This window comes from Sebastes fasciatus, chromosome 11 (genome assembly GCF_043250625.1).
Source record: "Sebastes fasciatus isolate fSebFas1 chromosome 11, fSebFas1.pri, whole genome shotgun sequence".
NCBI lineage: Eukaryota > Metazoa > Chordata > Actinopteri > Perciformes > Sebastidae > Sebastes > Sebastes fasciatus.
Genome location: NC_133805.1, coordinates 15,381,709 through 15,402,566, shown reverse-complemented (window position 1 = coordinate 15,402,566; position 20,858 = coordinate 15,381,709). Strand labels below are relative to the sequence as shown.

Genomic DNA, 20,858 nt, shown 5'->3' with positions numbered 1-20,858 from the left:
CCCCTGAAAACTTAATTCCAAATAAGTATTTTTTTATAATATTAATACGCCATGACTAAATAAACAACAATGAAATTTACAGCTCAGAAATAAAGTATCCCTAGGTAGTAATTATGACATTTAACTGAACAGTTAACTGAGCAAATAAAATATGAGAAATCCAAAATAATAAATAAAAAGTACAGACCTTTTTGGTTTTGATCCACAGAGGATGGTGGTGTGAGGTGCCTCAGTGTTTCTGGCTACGGCCCTTGATGCTGCACATTTTCTGGACAGGAGTGTCCACTTTTATTTCACACCACCAGATGGCAGCAGAGCACCACATTATAAGAAACCATCACACAGGAAATGAAGTAAGTCAGCCAATTGCTTGTTTCTTTATTTGTTTTTAGTCAAAACACAATTTTAACCATACTGGTTTTCACTCTGTGTAATATTTGTTCCAGTTATTACTTGAGTCTCCCTCCACAGGCAGAAGGCAGACCAACGTGACCGACAGACTCGCTGTGTTACTGGGAGACGGAGACCAGAAGAACGGCTCTCTGGGTGACGACTGTGTGTGTGTGTGTGTGTGTGTGCAGGCATTTGATCAACATCTTCGATTAGACGTCCACTTAACAAGTCAGATCCCTCCACCACCACCTCCATCGTGGCCGGGGGAGGGTCCCGGGTGCCTCAGCCCCCACCGTAAAGGTCACTCTGCAGAGGTTAAAGGTGACCAAACACACACACACACACACTGAGAGCCATCCTTCCTCCTCTCCTCCCATTTCTCCTGTCCAGTCATTTTCTCTGCCCTCCTCCATCGCTCTCTTTCTCTCTCCCTCCTTCTTTTCTTTTTTTTTTTTGTCTCTGCTCTATTTGAAATTGATTGTCTTCTACCATCACAAAGACACTTGGTTCTGATTGATTGATTGGTTGGTAAGGGAAGAGGGAGAGAACATCGACACTGGGGCTCCCAGAGCTCTGTCAGAAGGAAAAAGCAAATGACGCCATTTTGATGCACTGGAAGAAACCCGTATTTCAGCCGCCTGCCTGGCTGTCTGTTTGTTTATGCTTCTCCTATAAAGCGGACAAACACCCAGGCCCGATCGAATCTAGATTAAATACGGATGAGCTGAAATACAGGAACAAAACAGAGAAACTCACACACCTGTGTGATGAAACAAAGGGTAGATACAGATACAGACATGGAAGTGTGATTTCCACACAAAGGGAAGGGTTACAACAGGAGGAAAGACACACAGCGATGAAGCGTACAACTACACGTTTTTTATACAAATACACAGACAGCACATGAAAGACACAGAGCTAAAAAAGAAACCAAAAACCCAGTTGTTTTTCCCTGTTTCTCCCCCTCTCCTCCACCTGTAGAGGTACAGTTCATCCTGCAGTTTATATACACTTATATAGTATCCATGCATAAAAGAATCGCTCATCCCAACCCTAATGACAGAGGTGCTTTGGTTGGTTCTCTTTTTTTTTAATATGGGAATCACTTTAACACACATAGGAGACAATCATCAAACACAAAATAACCCAACGAGTAATGCAAAACAGAGATTAGTGCGTCCTTCATGTGTCATTTTCACCTTGATTTTTGACAATTCCTACGTCTTACTTTGTATTCACAATCATCCGTCACTGCTACATCATCATATATTATGTCCTTTTCTACCTGTTCAATTACTCCTCCTTTACTCTTAACTCCAAAAAGAACGTGCAAACCTACAAACAATAGCTTAACCAACTGAAAAAGATGTCAAACCATAAGACGGCTTATACTGCACACACTCCTTTAAATAAATTAAAAAACGGAACAATCATTTCGCTGTGACTTTAATGTCACTCTCATTGCTAAACATTGTCATTATTGTTTCACTACATTAACCTTTACAATAAAGATTTGAGGTATATCAAGATGAATTGTCTACACATGCCTGCCTCGTTGTGATGCTACCCTGGACGGAGGGACCAGCGAAGAGGGTTTTGGATGGGCGGGGGGTCACCGGCGGGCGTCTATTGGAGCTAAAAGGTCTCATCGCTTCTGTACTGATTGATCATCGGTTGGTTGTTGGTAAAGTTTGAGATGCGAGCCAATGAGAGAGCGGGATCTTTGTAAACAGTCAGATACACACACGCACACCTACACTCGGGTTACAAATTACACAAAAATATCTCTGGCTGGAGTGTGTGTGCATGTGTGTGTCGCGGAGATGTAAAAACATATCAAAACTAAATGGTGGCGGTAAACAATCTTTTCCCCTCAAAAGTGCTCTTTGAATTCAAACAAAAGTGGCTTTTTTTATATGTCATGAGGACCCCCTCCTCTTCACCCAGTGTGTGCCCCCCCTTCACTTTAAATGGTGTGTGTGTTTGTGTTTATGTGTGTGTGTTTGCAGAGCAGTCTGACCCCTGGTTGAAGGAAAAAGGCACTCAACTCTTCCCACATAACAAACACCTCTGTGTATTTGCCATGCAGCACGACTGCTCTGTGGAAGTGTGTGCACGTATCTGCATGTGTGTAGTGTTTGCATGTGTGTGTGCACGTCCCAGGTCCAGCGTGAACACGGCAGGCTTGAAGTATCTTTGGTATCGATGGCTGTGTCGCAGTCCACTCTATACTGTGAGGTAGCCACACGCACACACACAACTGTTTCCATCGCTAACGCTCTACTTTGGGTCAAATATCTGCACTGAAAAGCTACAGTTTGTTCCCCTTTGGACTCTAAGGAGACGTCTTAAGTGAGACCTCCTCCAACAGGGAATCTGTTATAGTGCACGACCAGAACCCAAACTGTGGAGGAGTGTTTCCCTCCAGTCTGATGACGGGCCTCTGATGCTCCTTCTTCCTCCTGTATGTCTGCGTCTCCTCTCTAATATGATTATCTCCCGCTAGAAGATGCTACACAACAAGTGGCTTTGCCCACACAATTTTTTTTTTTAAAAAGACACAAAGAAATGAGGCGGTTCTCATGGTAACCAAAAAATTACACCATCAGCAGAGGAATGCAGTGACAGTCAAAGGGCTCAAAGTTCAGAGGTCCTTCCATCACACATATTCACAAATATGCACAGTTCGTCATTTGTGGTATTCCTTCCTCGTCTGTGCAAAAAAATCTGTCTTTTTTTTTTTCATCTTTTTACATTTTGTTGACAAGGTGCTTCTTTACATATAGCACAGCATAGCACAGTAGTCACAAGAGAGAAACCATGTGTCTATGGTGCTATTATTACCCGCATCGATAGTTTAAGGAGGGAGAAATGAAAGAAAGACACAACGGAGGGGAGTAGCAAGAGAGTAGATAAATAGAGAATAGATAAGACAGAGAGATGAAATTAAATATTATTTACAGTCATTTTCATTGTGTTTCACGTCGATCACATCAATGTTTTTTCTGAGGTATGGAATAGGCAACGTGCCCGCGTAGTGCTCGACGGTTGTAAATGACACAGGCCAGACACAGCGGGGGGCGCATGGCGACGGAGCGGGCCGCACCTGTTCTCTGATTATCATAAAGAGGCAAACGTCATTGGCACTCAGGATCCTATATTGTGACATTTGACCTCTGCGTTTGGCCACTAGAACAGAGCAGACCCTCCCTCCCTCGCTCCCTCGCTCCCTACACTCGGACACGACACTTCTTTTTTTTTAAACGTGGGGAGTGTCATCCCTGTTTGATTGTTCTCCTTTTTGTAACCTGAAAATAACCTCTCAAGTGGCCACGCGGTCTACAGCCATGTCGCCGTATGACGAGTCTTAAGAAACAAACATTCAAATGTGTATCAAAGCGTTTGTGAGTAGTTCTATCTGTTAGTTTGGTGTTTGCAGGGCTACACGTCTGCTTACGTGGAGTATTGGTAACCTAATAGAAACTGTGTTGCCGTCGGCCTGCTGGAGCTCTAACTACAAGCTCACAACATGCTCAGATGTGGTTTAAATGGACAGCAGGTGGCACTGTTACTCTGACGTTGAGCAGGCCGAATCACTGCAGAGGAATTACACCCCAGGAGCAGCATGTGAACATCATGCACACGCGCGCTTGCAGTGATGCAGACCCATGAGGTGGTGGTGTGCGGTTATAGGGTCAAAGGACCTGCCGAGAGCGTTTCACAGACACTTGACTCACAGACGCACCTCTCAATCAGCCTCGGTGTCTGTTACTGAAATGAGGAGCGGTGGATCACGGCCCGGCAGACACATCTGCTGTCTGATTTCTGTCTGATTTGTGAAGACCGACGAGCGGCTACTCAAGGTTTCGCTGTCAGAAGCTATCTGTTCCCTGTCATGAGTGATTCTTTGGTGTGTTTACATCCTTACACCCTCCCTGTTCAAGGCCTCAACACAGGCCCACCGTGTGGTTTAGTGGACGTAGATTTTCTTTGGTTTTCAGGTGGATTTACAAAGAGCCACATGTGGTTGTTTGTGGGCAATTCTCTCAGAGCTGCTGGATCTTTGGTTTGAAGAGCCACAGGTTGAAAATGCGTGTTAACCCCTACGAGTAACATTCAGATTTAAAAGAAAACACATTGAGAAAATCTGATTCATCTGCACAAGTCATCATGAGCACTGTGAGCAGATGAATCAGATGAGTGGTCTGAAGCTACACACCCTGTAGCTCTGCAGGATCGGAGTGCTTTAGTGGAAATCATCCCCCCCTCCTCCATCCTCCATGCATCTGTTCAACCATCCGTCCTGCCACCGTCAGGCCTTAGAGAAAGTGGCTGCAGAGGAGGTGCCGGGTAGGATCGGTGAAGAGTTGTTGTTGTTTCCGTGTGGAGTGTGCATGTGGCCGTGGCCGTGCACCCCGTGGCTGTGCTCCTCTGTGTCCCAGCGGTCCGTACTGCGGCGGCGTGCGTTCATGAAGAAGTTGGAGACGGTGGAGAGCTCCAGGCCCAGCTGCTGGGAGATGGTGATCTGCATCTCCTTGGAGGGCCGGCGGTTCTCTCTGAAGATGGCTACCAAGGTGCGACGCTGCAGGTCGGTGAAGACCAGTCGCTGCTTTTTTGGCACCTGGTTGCGCTCTCGTCCTCGGTCCTCCTCCTTACGTTTACATGCTGGAGAGAGGAAGGGAAGGGACAGAGGAAAGGAGGAGGGGGGGAGGACAGAACAAAAGGAAGGAGTTTTATATGCCGTAAAAATATTCTAGGGTCCTTTAAATTTACTGAATACCAAACACAGAATTGGGTGGGAACTAACAAATAATCCAACATATTGCTACAAGATGAGGGTAGGATGTCTCAGACACCTAATGATGACATAAAGGGAATTTAAGACTGACAATTAAAATGGACTTAAGGGCAAATCACATGGTGGATTAACGCAGGGGTTTGTGTGCATGCATGAATGTTTTTGTGTAATTCGAGTTGTTTAATTTCAGTTGAAAATGTTTAGCTCACTGTTAAAATGTAAATATACATCATGACTTTATGATACAGGTAGAAAGAAACAAATTTTGAATTGAAATTGACAAATGAAGGTAACACATACATGTAACACAGGGAGTTTAACAGACACAAATGAGGGAATGGAAAAAGGCAGAAAGGAAAGCAATGAGTCAGTGAGTCGACACTTGTGAGTGAAAAAGGCCAAATTAAAACGTCTCTCTGACTTTCAGACTCTGAAAGTAAAAACTGAGATATCTGATCACGGTAACACTTTCAAAAGACGTTCAATCTCGCCTAAATCAGCGCTTTCCAAGTAGAGTACCAGACCACCCTAGAGATTCTTTAATGGCCATTACTGTGGCTTTTGTAAGTTTCAGCCTTTAAAATGTTGTGTATCTTATACAGTATATAACTGCTATTTGCCAAAGTACTCTAAAAGTTTTTAGATTGATTTCTTACCTTCCAGGCAGCATTTGTTTTCCATTTATTTCATTGTGGTATGACAATCAACTTAAAGGAGATTTTGATCTGAAACGGTTGTCTTAATGGTCTTGTCAGAGTCAAACAGTAACCTAAGCCAGTGGTGTTCAAAGTGGGGTCCGGGGACCCCCAGGGATCCTTCAGGGGATCCCCAGCAAAAAGGGGAATCATTTATTTGCATCCATAAGTAACACAATGACAGAATGTTAATATGACTATTTTGGTCATAGGTTTTATACACGTTCTGCAATTAAACAAAAAACCTATCAGATGGGGGACCCTGGGAAAAAACAACAACTCTGATTTGTGTCAGTTTAGGCGTCCTTGATATGAAAAAGTTGGGGAGCCACTGGTCTAGGCTAATCTCAAACAGGTAGTTTTGAAAACTCTTCCTGTTGGTGTGTTCAAGAGCACTCAGAGATTTGAGACTAAGTTGTTAAACAGCTCATTTTTGTACAGAAGAAATGACGAACATGTATGCTTGTTTATATTAATGATATAGCTTATTTATTTATTCAAAATGTAACAATTGACCTGTATTAATTGCTTTGTATTGCCAATGTGTGAACAGATTGTAATGTAATTTCTTTGTTGCCTATAACAGCCTGTGGACTGCTTCCTATGTAAAGGCCTCGGGACGGTTTTGCTTCGTAACATTAGCTGATGAAGTAATTTGCAAATGGCAAGCTATTTGGTATCATGGAGATTGGACATTACAGATAGTGATATGTAAGGGATAATGTACAGCGAGCCGGTCATTGTTGTGAAAGAATCCCCGACGATACTGCGCGACGCAAAGCGGAGGGGTGCAGCATCGCCCCTGAAGGGGATTCTTTCACAACAATGACCCGCTAGCTGTACATTATCCCACTTATTACACGGCTACTTACTTAAGAAATCAATATTTTGACACGAAAACGGTCCGCCAGAGTCCGACATCAGAGCTGCGCCCATAGCAACGGTCTGCTATACATAGCAACGGTCTGCTATAAAGAGATCAGTCTAAAAAGAGGGTTAGTCACCCTCCATGCAGCAGACCAGGAGGCCTGGCTCGAGGACTTTGCATTCGCTAAATAAATAAATAAATAAATTTCAGACCGCAGAACGCCGTGATTGACCAATCAGAATCGAGTATTCAACACAGCGGTGTAATAAATGATTGTAATGTAATGTCACGTGTAAAGGCAGAGTGCAGTTCACTTAACGGCCGCCGGTGTCATTAATAACAAGGATTTTCTGAAAGTTACATATAGTATCTTTAATGAGGCTAATTGTTCATCAGGATGGATTCCCTATTTCAAGCAAATCTCTACAAGTTGATTTTCAAAGTGCGGTGAAATGAAGTGAAACCAGTGGCCGCCTGGAGGATAGGAAATCAATCTAAAAACTAACAGAGGGCTTTGGAAAATCATCAGTAATGTAAAGTGGGTTGTACAGTGAGATTGTAGACTATACATCCTATATATACATCCTATATACCACTTTATAGTCTGCACATATGTACATATTACATTTATTTGTTGTACATACTACATTTATTTATTGACGGACTGTACACGCTATGTTCACCCATTCACTCTGTATCTTTTATATCTCTATTTATTGTTTTTTATAATTTTTGTATACCTTTATACCTCTCCTGTGTTTCACTCTGTTTGCTGATGTTGCTGCTTTGACACCTGAATTTCCCTCCGGCCCGGGGATTAATAAAGGTTCATCTTATCTTATCTTATCTTATCTTATCTTAGACGATGGGCTACAACATGCAAAAAACACCAGTAAATAGGGCCCTTTTAAAGTTCAGGCCACAGTGGCTAAATGTGGGGATGATGACGAATTAAATTATTATTTTATGGGAACAATTTCATTTTATTCTCCTGGTCTAATGATACAGTAAAAGGTGGATATATAGCCTGGTTTTACATTGTGGATCTGTGTGTCTTGTTGAAACTGGAGGAGCTCTGTGATGTGAAATGCTGACAAAGAGGCGGTGTGTGTGTGTGTGTGTCTGTGTGCGTGTGTGTGTGTGTGTATGCACCGTCAGTAGAGGCCTGGCTGTAGCTGTGGAGACTGAAGGGAGTCTGTTCTGTTCTGCTGCCCTAAAAAGCTGCAATGATCGATTTTCCGCGGTTTTCTCCTGAACACGTGGTCCAGTAATCAGGGCTCCCTTCCCCACCCGATCGATCCCCATCGATCCGCGAGACCGAGGTGTGTATGTGTGTGTGCGTGCATGTGTGTGTGTGGCGCGTGCACTGCCTCGCACTAGGGAGTATATAGCTCGGGAGCGCGCTTTGTGTGACAGACAGATGGAGAAGAAATTGTTTATCTGTGGAGGAACAAAGGAGATGTAGCGGAAAAAAGAGTGGCAGTCATCCAGTCTGAGAGCTCTGGAGGAGGACAAAGGAATGTTTCTCATAATATACACGTCGCTGATTATTATTATTATTATTAATATTAATATATATTTATATATAATAAGTGCATGCAGGAGATGTGGTCTGTGTGAAAGATAGAAACAAAGTGAGGTGCACATGTGTAGGAGAGGAAGGGAGGAGAGAGAGAGGGGGGGAGGTGATGTATGCAAATGATTGATGACTTTACAGCAGGTTTAGACAACAGCAGTAAACAGATTTGACTGTGAGGGGGGGTGGGGGGGATCAATATGAGTGTGCACATGCCTGTGTGTGAGCGTGCATGTGTTTGCCGTTGTTCATGCTTTGTTACTGCAAGCAAAGCATAATTAAGATATTTTCCTTTAGCAGAGTGTGTATATGTGTTTGTCCCCTGCCTGCGTTATAGAGCCACAGATACCTCCTGGACTTCTCCAACTTGTTTCCCTCTTGTTGTTTTTCTCAATTGTTTTAATTTGCCCTCAGATTGATAGCCCCCATATTGATTGATCCGCACTTCAGAACCATTTCATGGAACGTTTATTCAATTGGTTCAGGCCCAGCCATGCCAGAATCTCCTCGCGGCTCTCTAAGTGCTGTCTCAAACCAAACTCAATACTCCCTAATGTAATGACTGAATGCTAGTGCTAATATAGTGATAATTTAATATGTAATGCCTGTTTTCCAACAACTTGTGCTACCGGCCATTTTACAATGCCAACACCACTCTGGTTCTCCTCCATCAGCTCCGATGCTATGTAGCTGCCGAGGCCTGCAGAGCAAACACATCCCAACAAAAAACCAAGGAGTTAGCACACGGCCTGGTCAATACATATTTCAGATAATCAATAGATCCATTTCAAATGAGGCCCCTGAACATCCCCTTTCCAGAGCAATGAATAGGACCACAGGGAAGGTAAAGAGGAAGCTGCTCATTAAAACGCCCTCTCTCGAGACGAGGGCCACGGCGTTGGAGGCTATCTTTAGTTGCCTCATTACCAAACAGGCTTTTCTAGAGAGACAAGCGGTGACGCTCGGCAGTCTCAAGTGGCACTTGCTTGTGTCGTCTCTTTCATATGTCGTCCGGGTGTCAATGGTGCTGAAGGTACTTTGCTTGATCTCAACCTGATCCAAAGATTAAATCACTGGATGCATGTGCACCATGTTAAGTTGTGCACTCCTTTAAGAGGCGCTGCGCTTTATCACTTAAGTGGCTGCTGTTTCTACTTTGCTCTCTCCGTCTATAAGACTGCACTTATGAAGATGGGGAGAGCAGAAAGGAGGATGATGGTTGACTTGTGTCTGTTACTGCAGTTTGTGTGATGGTAAAGCTACAGCTAAGAGTGCTGGATTAGACAACAATCTATCATATTCACCCAATTTCTTTAAAGTTCCCCTTCCAGACGTCCTTTAATACATATAAAAATACAGTATCAGACAATTATTGATTTAAAAACTCTTCAAAATACATATACTCCTTATCCTTCACAGAAAACAAATCCAGAATCTATGCAAATATTTTTCATTTCTAAAGTTTAAATACCAGACAAAAGTTGCCTTTACTGAGAAATCCATCCTAACTTTAGGTGCACTGGAGGCTGAAGTGTCCACATCACACTTGTAGGCTATAAACTGCATATTGACCCACGATTGGCTCAGGTGAACACAGACAAACGTTCCCCCTTCAGCAGATGAAGGAGGAAATCGAACTCAGCACAGTGAAGCTCAAACATGAATAAGCAAAACACATTTTTGAGTGGAGGGAGACTTTAAATGTCCTCCTTAATCAGTCGTTAAAGCTGCAGTTGGTATACGTATTTATAAATCGGCCTTTATATCCTGACTGTAGTGCATTAGACAGATAATCTGTGAAAAGCGGTGTCCTCCTGTGCTGCTAAAGGCATTTGCAAGATTTCACCGCGCCCGAAGGAAAACTACCAATCAGAGCCGAACTGTCTCTAACGCAAAATGCCATTATGAGCACAGGAGGAACATGATTATTTCCACAGATTATCTGTCTCATGCACTACTGTGAGGATATAGAGACCGTTTTATATACGTAACTTTGCTCAAAGTTACCGACTGCAGCTTTAATGAACACAATGTGTTACAGGCTGAATGACACTGACAATACGATTTTGTATGAAAACACTGGTGTTGTTTTGAAATGTGAATCTATCTATCTATCTATCCATCTATCCATCAAGCTATCTATTCATCTATCCATCTAGCTATCTATCTATCTATTAGTAAAAGTAAAAGGTGTTTTTTCTGTTGATTAGTGTCAAAAAAACCATCAAATTTCCCCTGATTCAACATTTTAAAACAGTAAAACACAAGAGTAATGTAAAGATACTGTATTGATTCTGCTAAATCTAATGTTGTTGTCCGTAAACTGTGATTTCAATATCCATCTGAAAAAGAATCTATCTATCTATCTATCTATTAATACAAGTAAATGGTGTTTTTTTCTGTTGATCAGTGTCTAAAAACACATACAAATTCCCCTGATTCAACATTTTAAAACAGAAAAACATCTATCTATCTATCTATAAGTACAATTGAATGGTGTTGTTCTGTTGATGAGTGTCAAAAAACAAATAAAAATGCCCCTGATTATACATTTTAAAACAGTAAAACATCCATCTATCTATCTCTATGTGTGTGTGTGTGTGTGTGTGTGTGTGTTATGTGTGTTATGGTGTGTGTTATGTGTGTTATGCTGGAGGCAGACGGTGAACTAACCGCACCGTGCTGCTGCTAGTCGACGGCTGGACGGACGGATGGGGATGAGATCGGGCTTTGTGTCCGGACAGACGGGCCCTCTCCCGCCCTGGACGGACTACTGCGGGCGAGAAACAGTTTACCGTCAATCACTCTCTGTCACACCTCTCAGATGTACGCTTATTGATTATATTGATCAGATTATAGGCCTATTCATTGCTGGGGGAAAAGGGAAAACGCCATGAACAACACAGCAGCAGCAGCGGTGAAACCAAAACCAACCCGTCCTAAAAAAAAAAAACACTCTCCATTGATCAGGATTGGATTATTTGAAAGCTTTCGTTTATTTGTCGATGTAAAGCCTGTGTTGTCCTGTAGAGACGAGCGATCGGCCGCTTTACAGCCTATCAGATATCGGCTTGTAGTCTATAAACCGTGTTTAATGCCTCTCCTTGTGTCCCCTAACCAAATGATGGAGCTGCTCCAAAACTGCTCACAATAAATGTTCCAGTTGAAGCCAGAGAGCTTCACACAGGTTTCTATCAAACATCTGTTCACATCTGCTGCTAGAGAGAAGAAAACGAGTGAAAACGAAACGAAAACGAGCCGAGAGAAATGTCAACAGCGCTCATAGATATTTTCAGAAGAAAAATAGAGAAATATACTATAAAATATATAATTTTCTATTTATTTACTCTGATTTAAATTCAGAGTTTTTGCTTGAATGCATTTTATTGAAGCCCCAGAGCTCTTTTCATTGCCCATAAGTTTGTTATTATTATTATTATTATTATTATTATTATTATTATTATTATTATTATTATTATTATTATTATTATCATTATTATTATTATTATTATTAATACTATTATTATTATTATTATTATTTATTTTATTTTATTTTTATCATAGGAATATGTTGAATCATTCCAGCTTTTAATTTGATGAAACCCAAAACAGTGTTGGTTAAAATACTAAGAATGTTGCAACACATATATATTGTTTTTAGGATTATTAATAGTGTGGGAAGTTGTAGAGAAAATAAAAAAAATTTTAACTAAACAAAACAATGTTTTTTTTAAACATGGGTCGGTAAATCTAGGGTTTAAAAAATGGGTTAGTTTAATTGAGAATAAACTTAATAGAAACAATTCAGTCTCTGTTAGTTTCTCCTATCATAGTTTAATAAATTAAATTGGCTAAATGGGAAAATAAGTAACTAACTGAGGTCTTGCTAAAATGATTCTCTGCTCACATTTACCTCAATTATAAACACACACTCTCTCTCACACACACACAGAGAGGGTATTGAAACACCTTTCTGTGTGATACATTTCTCCTTGGGGACAATAAAGTTAAAGTTGTAATTTAATCCTGACTAATCAGACAAATCGGCACTTTAAAGGTTTTATTTGCACCTTTAACACTAATCTGCTGCTGGGTGACATCAGGAGGCCTTTTGTAAACCTGCAGGAGGCAATTAAGGAAGGTTTACTAAAGCAAAGGGCTCCAAAAGACTAAATTACTACAAATTAAGAGCTCGGATTAATAGATGCACCGAATCAACAACATTATTTTCTGCCTGTTTACATATTTATGTTCATATTTATCATGAGAATTTAATTTATTTAACTCAATAATAGGAAAAGTGGAGGCATGTAATCATATATTTCTACCACCTGGCCTCATTACAGACGTGTTGCAGCCCTGCACGATTTGCATGGAAGTTAAAATAAAGAGATACAGTAGGATTGATTATAATAACTGCCACAAATATCTAATTTAATCAGTTGTATGTCATGGAAGGTCTTTTCAAATATTTGTCTTGCTGTTTTACAATATGTATTAAGTTATATTTAGCTTTTCTACACTGTACTGTGCTATATTATAATGTTTTCCTGTTCACTCTCATCCATTACTGAGTGTCAAAATATTTCACTCCGGTGTGCCAACGTGAGCTCTTGTCTGTTACAGAGAGAGATGACCAGAGAGCAGAAATGAAATAAGGGTGAAAGGCAACGGATCTGCTTTGCTGATGCTGGTACAGAGCCAGAAGAGAGAGAAGAAGAAGGGGGAGGAAGGAGGGAGAGAGAGAGAGAGAGAGAGAGAGAGAGAGGGAGAATGAGAGAGCCGAAGAGAGCAGAGGAGAGGAAATCAATACCGATTCAGAGTGAGTCAGATAAGCCTGAACAATGTATAGTGCAGACACACTCTATAACCCAGTCACACGCACACACACACACATATGTGTATGTAAGCACTCACACTGGGATGCCTCCATAAAGGCGCATTACAAACCCCATAAAGCATTGCAACCTTTAAAATCAAATGACATCACAACCTTGGATTGCTTTGAGGATTCGCTGACATGAGCAGAAAGCACTCATTACTACGACTCGATGGGCAACTGAGCGCTCTGATGCTCTTTGTCTACTGTAAGATGCTCTTAAGCTCTCATCTTCTTATGTTCAAAACACCAGCCCTGATTTCACTACAAAATACTGCAGCTCTTCTCTTACAAATTGTCTGTGAGGCTTTCTTTTCCAGCCCTCATGTATGTTTTTTCCAGCCTCACTGGAAGTCTAAACACCATCCTCGCTGGTGTCAGATCTGTTGATATTTCACAGGATGTTTTCGGGGTGTAAACAGCGTTCTTCAAAACCACTTACACACTCTCTGCCGTGGTGGTCCTCAGCTGTTAACCACAGATTTGACTTTGCTTACCTAGAAGATGCTGTTACAAGCGCTAACGCCACCGCTCTCTCTGCCTCTCTCTTTCTTCCCCTCTCCCGTCTCCCTCATACTTATCAATTATTAAGGTCGGTATTGATCCTTTCACTACCCTGCCTCTATCTGGCTGTTCACACAAAGCCCAAACCTGACTGCCCTCACTCAATCAATGGCATCTCCCCGCTCTGTTTTCCACACGTCAGTTTTGCTTTTCTCGCTTTTGCACTTAAGCCGGAGCCGAATGAAGTTTTGTAACATCCCAATTTAGTCCATTCGGATTCTTCAGAAAATATGAGTATTAATCTTTCATGCCTCAAGTGAGGTTTGATGGGCATTAAAGGATGGGAGAGCAGAGGAGAGGAGAGTGGAAAATGGCTGTGTGCATTGTTTGACTTTATGAAACAGCTCTCATTCATCCTCGTCCCTCCAGTCAATGATTTTTTGTTTTGTTTTGTTCTGTGGCGCCGATCTCCTGAAGCCAAACAACCTGCCTGCCTGTTGCCAGGTTAACCAGCGAAAGATTAGTGATATTATTGTCATATGCTGCGGAAAGGGAGAGAGAGAGAGAAAGAGAAAGAGAGAGGGAGAGCACCAGGGAGTGGGAGAGGAGGGGGTTGGAAAGGGGAAACGGCCTTATTGATCTCCTATGTGCAAAGCCAGGCAAACACTGAGAGGACAGAGCTACACTATTAATGACACTCACAGCCTCAGCTACTAATCCTCATCTATCTATCTATCTATCTATCTATCTATCTACTTATCTATCGTGCCTATTGTATCTCTTGATCATTGTCAAAAAACACATTAAAACGCCTCCGATTGAACATTTTAAAACAGTAAAACATAAGAGTGAATACTTTTTATAGGCTATTTATCTCTAATGCAAAGACACTAGTGATTCTGATAAATCTAAATGTTGTTGTCCAGAAATTGTAGGGCTGTGTATTGGCAAGAATCCGGCGATACGATGCGCATCATGATTCAAGGGGTAACGATTCATTATATTGCGATATATTGCAATACTGAGTAAGGTGATACAGTGCGAATTTTTTAAATCTAGTTCTATGAAAACTGTCATAGTATAAACAACACAGCACCATATGCATAAAAAGTGTGCTTTATTTATGCAATAAAATCTGAGTAAACAAAGATTACTTCATTTATACAATCAGAACAGAGGGATCTGCATTTGCATTTCTCTTTGCAACTGAAAATAAAGTATCGACTGAGTGAATCTTTGCATGTAAACTGTTAATTAAAAATCGATACAGTATCACAAAACATAATGTTTATAATAACATTTGTTTATTTTTTCAATATTTTCTTACACCCCTAGTAAATTGTGGTGGATTTCAATATCCATCTGTAAAAGAAATGTATGACTGTGAGCAGGGAATGAAATTAACACCAGCCACCTGCCAAATACAGGGTAAATGTTGGCTGTGGCAGGTAAAACTTTCAAGTCACCTGCCAACATGACAGTTTTCCTTATATTAAGAAATGTTATTTTTTAAAAAGCAATGCCTAAATTAAAATTGTCAGGGATTAAGTTTACATGATAGATCCATCATTTTACTGTCTGGTACTCAGTGTTTACAGTACTAAAGCCTTCTAGATAGATCTCAGAAGTGGCCGGTAGAAATGTTCAGTGACCTGCCACAGTGGCAGGTGAGGAAAAAACTTAACTTCAGACCCTGACTGTGATAAGAATACTGGATGGATATCTTATCTTCTGAGTTATTGAAAACAACAGCTGTGGTATAATCACATGATATTCACAGGCGAAATATAGGGCAGAATTCCCATTAATTTTATCGGCCTTTTTTGTTTATATGTTCTTGTTGGTCCCTGTTAGCATTTTCCCATCCCATGTTGCAATCAATATTTCATCAGAACAGTTTGCCTTGAAATAGATCTGGGTATCATAGGTACAGACGTTCACTAGTCTAAGCCATGTTTTTAAGGTTTCATTACATCTGTAATTAAAGGGTGTTCTGGGTGAAGGCAAAGTATAATCAGTGTTTTAAAGGTTTTTTTTAATCCAATGAAATGATGACATTTTGCTCCTCTGACTCCACTGACTGTCCTACATCATACCTGCCTCTGCTCTAAATTTAGAGCTTTTACTACAGCGATGCAAAGCCGGAGAGACCGTGCGGTTATTGCGTCTTTCAGCTCCGATACGAGTTATTGATCCGTGTGCCACATTTAAAAGGGAGAGTGGGAACTGGAGTATTGATCAGGCAGCCTGGGGTCACCCCGCTTTCTCCCGCGCAACTAGTTGGCCCAGTAACCCCAACAACACCACCAACAACCCCACCCCCACCTCCATCACCACTCCCACCTCCACCTCCACCAACACCACCACCACCAACACCACCTCCACATCCACCACCACCACCACCACCACCACCACCTCCAACACCAACACCAACACCAACACCACAACCAACACCACCACCACCACCATCACCACCACCACCACCACCTCCAACCCCACCACCAGTAACACCACCAACACCACCATCACCACCACCAACCCCACCACCAGTAACACCAACAATACCATCACCACCACCTCCACCACCACCAACCCCGCCACCATCACCAGTAACCCCACCAGTAATCCTACCACCACCACCAGTAACCCCACCACCACCAGTAACCCCACCACCACCACAACCACCACCAGTAACCCCACCACCACCACCACCACCACCAGTAACCCCACCACCACCAGTAACCCCACCACCAAAACAACCACCACCAGTAACCCCACCACCACTGTGTGTTTATAGTGAGAGAGAGAGAGAGAGAGAGAGAGAGAGAGAGAGAAAGAGAGAGAGAGAGGGAGGAAAAGAGGCGTCGAGGGAGGGAAACTATTTCCAGGTTTATTGTGAATCAATGGCGATTTGCTATGTGCCGATCAAAAGTATAGACCTGCGAATTTAGTCTACAACAGCGCGCGTAAGACGCAAATGTACACGCCCAAAACAATCATCAACATCTCTGTGTTATAGAGCTCACTGCAATTAGACTTTTATCTTTCTGTAATATTTTGTTTCAGGGTTTTAGGAAATAAAAATAGAGTAGTTAATATAGCTAATATAGTTTTAGAGGTGAAGCGCGCTTTGTTTGTTAGAGCCGGTTGAACTGTCCATGGTGCTGAATCCTTCAGGCCTGATGCGTACGGAAAACCGTTTAAGCATTTATTCCATATCCTTGATATCAGACGTCAGTGTCCTCCACTAGTTCGGTCTTCGTCAGCACTAGTTGGACATTGGATCGCAGTAGTTGGACATTTTGTCTTACTAGTTGAACAAAAACTGTTACTAGTCACTGTTTTTCAGCAACTATAGTGGCACTTTTATCCAACTATTTCCAACAGAAGCCTTTAATAGTGAGACTGTGCACCATACTAGTAGGACCAAAATCCCAACTAGTCAGCTTTGTGATGTCCTCTGGACCCAACTAGTAACGCTGACAGTCTTACTAGTTAACTAGTAAGCTGCAAAAGCTTTGACATGTTAACTAGTAAAGCACATATTCACCTCACTAGTTAACTAGTGAGGGCCAAAATGCTCACTAGTTAACTAGTTAAAACCTTTTTGACCTAACCAGTTAATTAATGAGGCTCAAAATGTTAACTAGTTAACTAGTAAGGGACACAATGTTAACTAGTTAACCAGTGAGGCTCAAAATGTTAACTAGTAAGGGACAAATTGTCCACTATTTGCAATAGTGAAGGTCTTTTTTTGACCTTACTAGTTAACTATTGCGGGCCAAAAAGAGCCACTAGTTAACTAGTAAGGGCAAACATGTGCACTAGTTAACTAGTTGCACTAAATGTTTAGTGTGCGTAATTTGGGTAAATAACGGTGGAAGGTGGCCGGTGCTGTGATTTTTATTGATCAGTTTTAATGTGAAATAAAACCAGTGAAAGGGCGGTTTTCTTACCGGCCAGTCGGAGAGCAGACATCCTCTGAAACTCAGGCTCCTGCAGCCACTTCCACATCCTCCTGAATGTCTCCCGGCCGGACTTGAGCTTACTCCAGGGTTTGGGGTTCCGGAGCAGGTCTGAGAGGGTCCCCTGCGACCTGCTTAAGATCCTCTGGGCGAATATGGCCTGCGGGATGGAGTACCGCTTTAACTCGGCCGTTATCCTCTGAGCCACCTCCTTTGTGTTGATTTCCTCGCCCTGCATGCCCGAGCCTGCTGCTCCCTGGCCGGCTGCGTGACCCAGCCTCTCCCGGTCGCCCAGCATCACATTCTGGGTGTGCAGGTGACTGTGCGGGTGGTGGTGGTGATGGTGCATGCCGTTGAGGTTGGAGATCATCCCGTGGCCGTGGCTGCCTAAACTCCTCGCCAGGTGCTCTTGGGACAGCATGGACGCGTGTGACTCGAACCCGGGTACCGGAGAGAGCAGCTTGGAGTCCGTGGAGAGGTGCGCGCTGCTCGGACCGTATAGCTGCTGCTGCTGGGAGTTAGTGTGCAAAGAGGACAGCGGGGACAGCGAGCCGTGACTCATCCCGGACACGGACATCTCTTTGGGGTAGTGAGAGTACAGGTTGCTCATGGAGGAGGCGAGCCCCCGGTGGTCGTCGCCGCGCATCAGCGTGAAGCTGCCGCTGACGTTCCCGGCGGAGAGGCGCTGATGGGCGGCGTGGTGGTGTGATGAGTGCGGGTGGTGGTGGTGGTGGAACTTCTCCGACACGGTGGAGATGGGAGGTAGATGCTGCAGAGGAGTTAAGGTGGTGTACGTGTTGCTGAGGCTCATCCCGGTGGTGTCGCACATGCTGCTGATGGACGGGTGCAGGTGACTACCGGAGAGCGCAGCAGACGGGTCCGTCCGGTAGTCCCCGCCACCGGAGCCCTCCAGGAGCATGCCGGACACCATGGATGATGACCGTGCACCGACTAGATTCCTGGGCGCGGAGCTCGGGGATGGAGACGGACGCGCGTGCGGAGAGCTCATGAGGTCTCCCACCTGCAGCTGGGAGTGCGAGGAGGAGACGCTGTGCAGGTTCTCCATGGTGAGCTCCATAGCTGAAATGTCCCACCCTCTCCTCCTGTCTCCTGTCTCCTCTCACGCTCCCCTATAGTCCTCCTGGAGACATAAAACTACCAAACCGTCTGAATCCATTATGCTCAAAAGCTCTCCAATCAATCCGGTTGTGGTGCTGCAGGTAAAAGTTCTGATGTGAGAGGAGAGGAAAGCTTTCAGAACCGAGGAGCGTCTCTATGCGTTCATGTGGAGCTCTCCAGGTCTGTATCTAGATCTCATCTCTGGTCCGACAGCGCTTCCACTGAGAGCAGGCTGTGTGCAGCCGCGTGGCAGACAGACAGATGGGAGCGCGCCTCTGTGTGTTTAAAACGTGGGGCGGGTACGAGCAGAGCTTTCACTATAATAAAGTAAGGCATGCAGGCTTCTTGTTACCTTAAAGGGTCCCATATTATAAAAAGTGAGATTTGTTTATGTTTTTTATGATAAAGCAGGCTTAAATCCTATATACACTGCAAAAACAGCCCTACTAGAAATAGGACAAATATTCTTAAATTTCGACAAATGTTCTTGTTTTGAGCAAAAAGAATCTGCCAATGGGGTAAGCAAATTTTGCTTGGCTAGAATTCTTAAAGCTAGACTACAAATATAGACACTTTAAGACTGTAATGTGTCTTAAAACTAGAAAAATAGGCCAACATTTAGCTTATTACTAGCAAAGAAACTGTTATGTGAGAAATGTTTACTTAAAATTAGTGTTGTGCTTTCTTGACTAAGCTGACTTTGAGATTTTTTTACTTAATTTAAGAATTTACACCTTAATTAAGATTTCAATATCTTATTAAGAAAAAGTTAGATATATTTTCTTAAAATGAGATTACTTTTCGAATGCAAAACTTGCTTGTCAAGATTATTTTTCTTTTTAGGCAAAAAATAAGAAACATTTCCTAGAAACGAGGCTTTTTTTACTTTCTTAAAAATCCTTTTTTTGCAGTGTAAATACTATGAAAGTATTTAAACACTCAATCCCCAGGGAAACACACACAGCCCGTATTCAGAAACTCTGCATTTGAAACAAGCTGTCAGGATTTCTGCCCATCCGTGATGTCACAAATATACAATATTTAGACCCTTGACACAATTTTAAGGGTAAAACATTCTAAATGTGTCCCAGTTTATTTCCTGGTTGCAGTGTATGATAATGACATCAGCTGACAGGAAGTACACAAGCTGTTGCGTAGCAATGTTAATGCAATTATGTTGCAATTCTGTCAAAATGCCCTAAAACGGAGCGTTTCAGACAGAAGGTAAATACAGGTATATTCAGGTCGACAGTATGAGGAAAATAAAGGGTTTTTTGAACGTTAAAGCATGTAAACATGTTCTAGTAGAAACACAAAATACAAGTATGAACCTGAAAATGAGCATGATATGGGACCTTTAACTATAAACTTGTTACTTAATTAAACTACTGTAGGGCTGTGGGTAAAGCAAGATCACGAGGAGAGCTTGGTCTGTACAACAGGATCCACTTTAATCACTCAAGCATAGGACAATTAAACACCCATAACCAAAAAGGTGGCACATCACTTCTTACTTCGTATCACTCCGCCAGTCTTAATCATCACTCCATATTGTATAGTTCCAGATCTAACTTAAGGAGCAGAATACAATATGTATACTGTATAAAATAAATCTTTACAAAAATAAATCTAATAAGTCTCACACCGGATATCTCTCACAGTTTTTAAATGATCATATATGATATTATATAATTTTAGTTTTGAGAAGTTGTAAATATTTCTGATGTTTGGGTGCGCGTGCACGCGTGTAAGGCAATGCAGCTTTATTTGTAGAGCACATTTCAGCAACAGGGCAATTCAAAGTGCTTTACATAAACATTCAAGAACATTGCGACAAAGTCCAAAAGAACATTAAGACATAATTAAAACAGTTATAAAAACATTAAAGATAAGAAAATAAAAACAAGCTAAAAATAAAAGCTAGGATAGAAGCTTAAATAGAATATAACACACAAGAGTAAAAGTTCTAGTGCAGTATAAGATCATTATTTGTTTTAATAAAAGGCAGCAGCAAACAGGAAAGTTTTAAGCTTTGATTTAAAAGAACTCAGAGTTGGAGCT

At 42.2% G+C, this 20,858-nt stretch overlaps 1 protein-coding gene across 1 annotated transcript; it reads right to left on the bottom strand.

The window, feature by feature from the left end:
• Positions 1 to 3,681: 3,681 nt before the first annotated feature.
• On the bottom strand, positions 3,682 to 18,948 carry onecut3b (one cut homeobox 3b). Its single transcript, XM_074649738.1, has 2 exons — positions 17,670 to 18,948; positions 3,682 to 5,058 (listed from the first exon to the last, which is right to left on the bottom strand). The coding sequence occupies exons 1-2, from the start codon at positions 18,754 to 18,756 to the stop codon at positions 4,706 to 4,708; spliced, it is 1,440 nt and encodes a 479-aa protein (XP_074505839.1). The 5' UTR covers positions 18,757 to 18,948; the 3' UTR covers positions 3,682 to 4,705.
• Between the last annotated feature and the right edge of the window lie 1,910 nt (positions 18,949 to 20,858).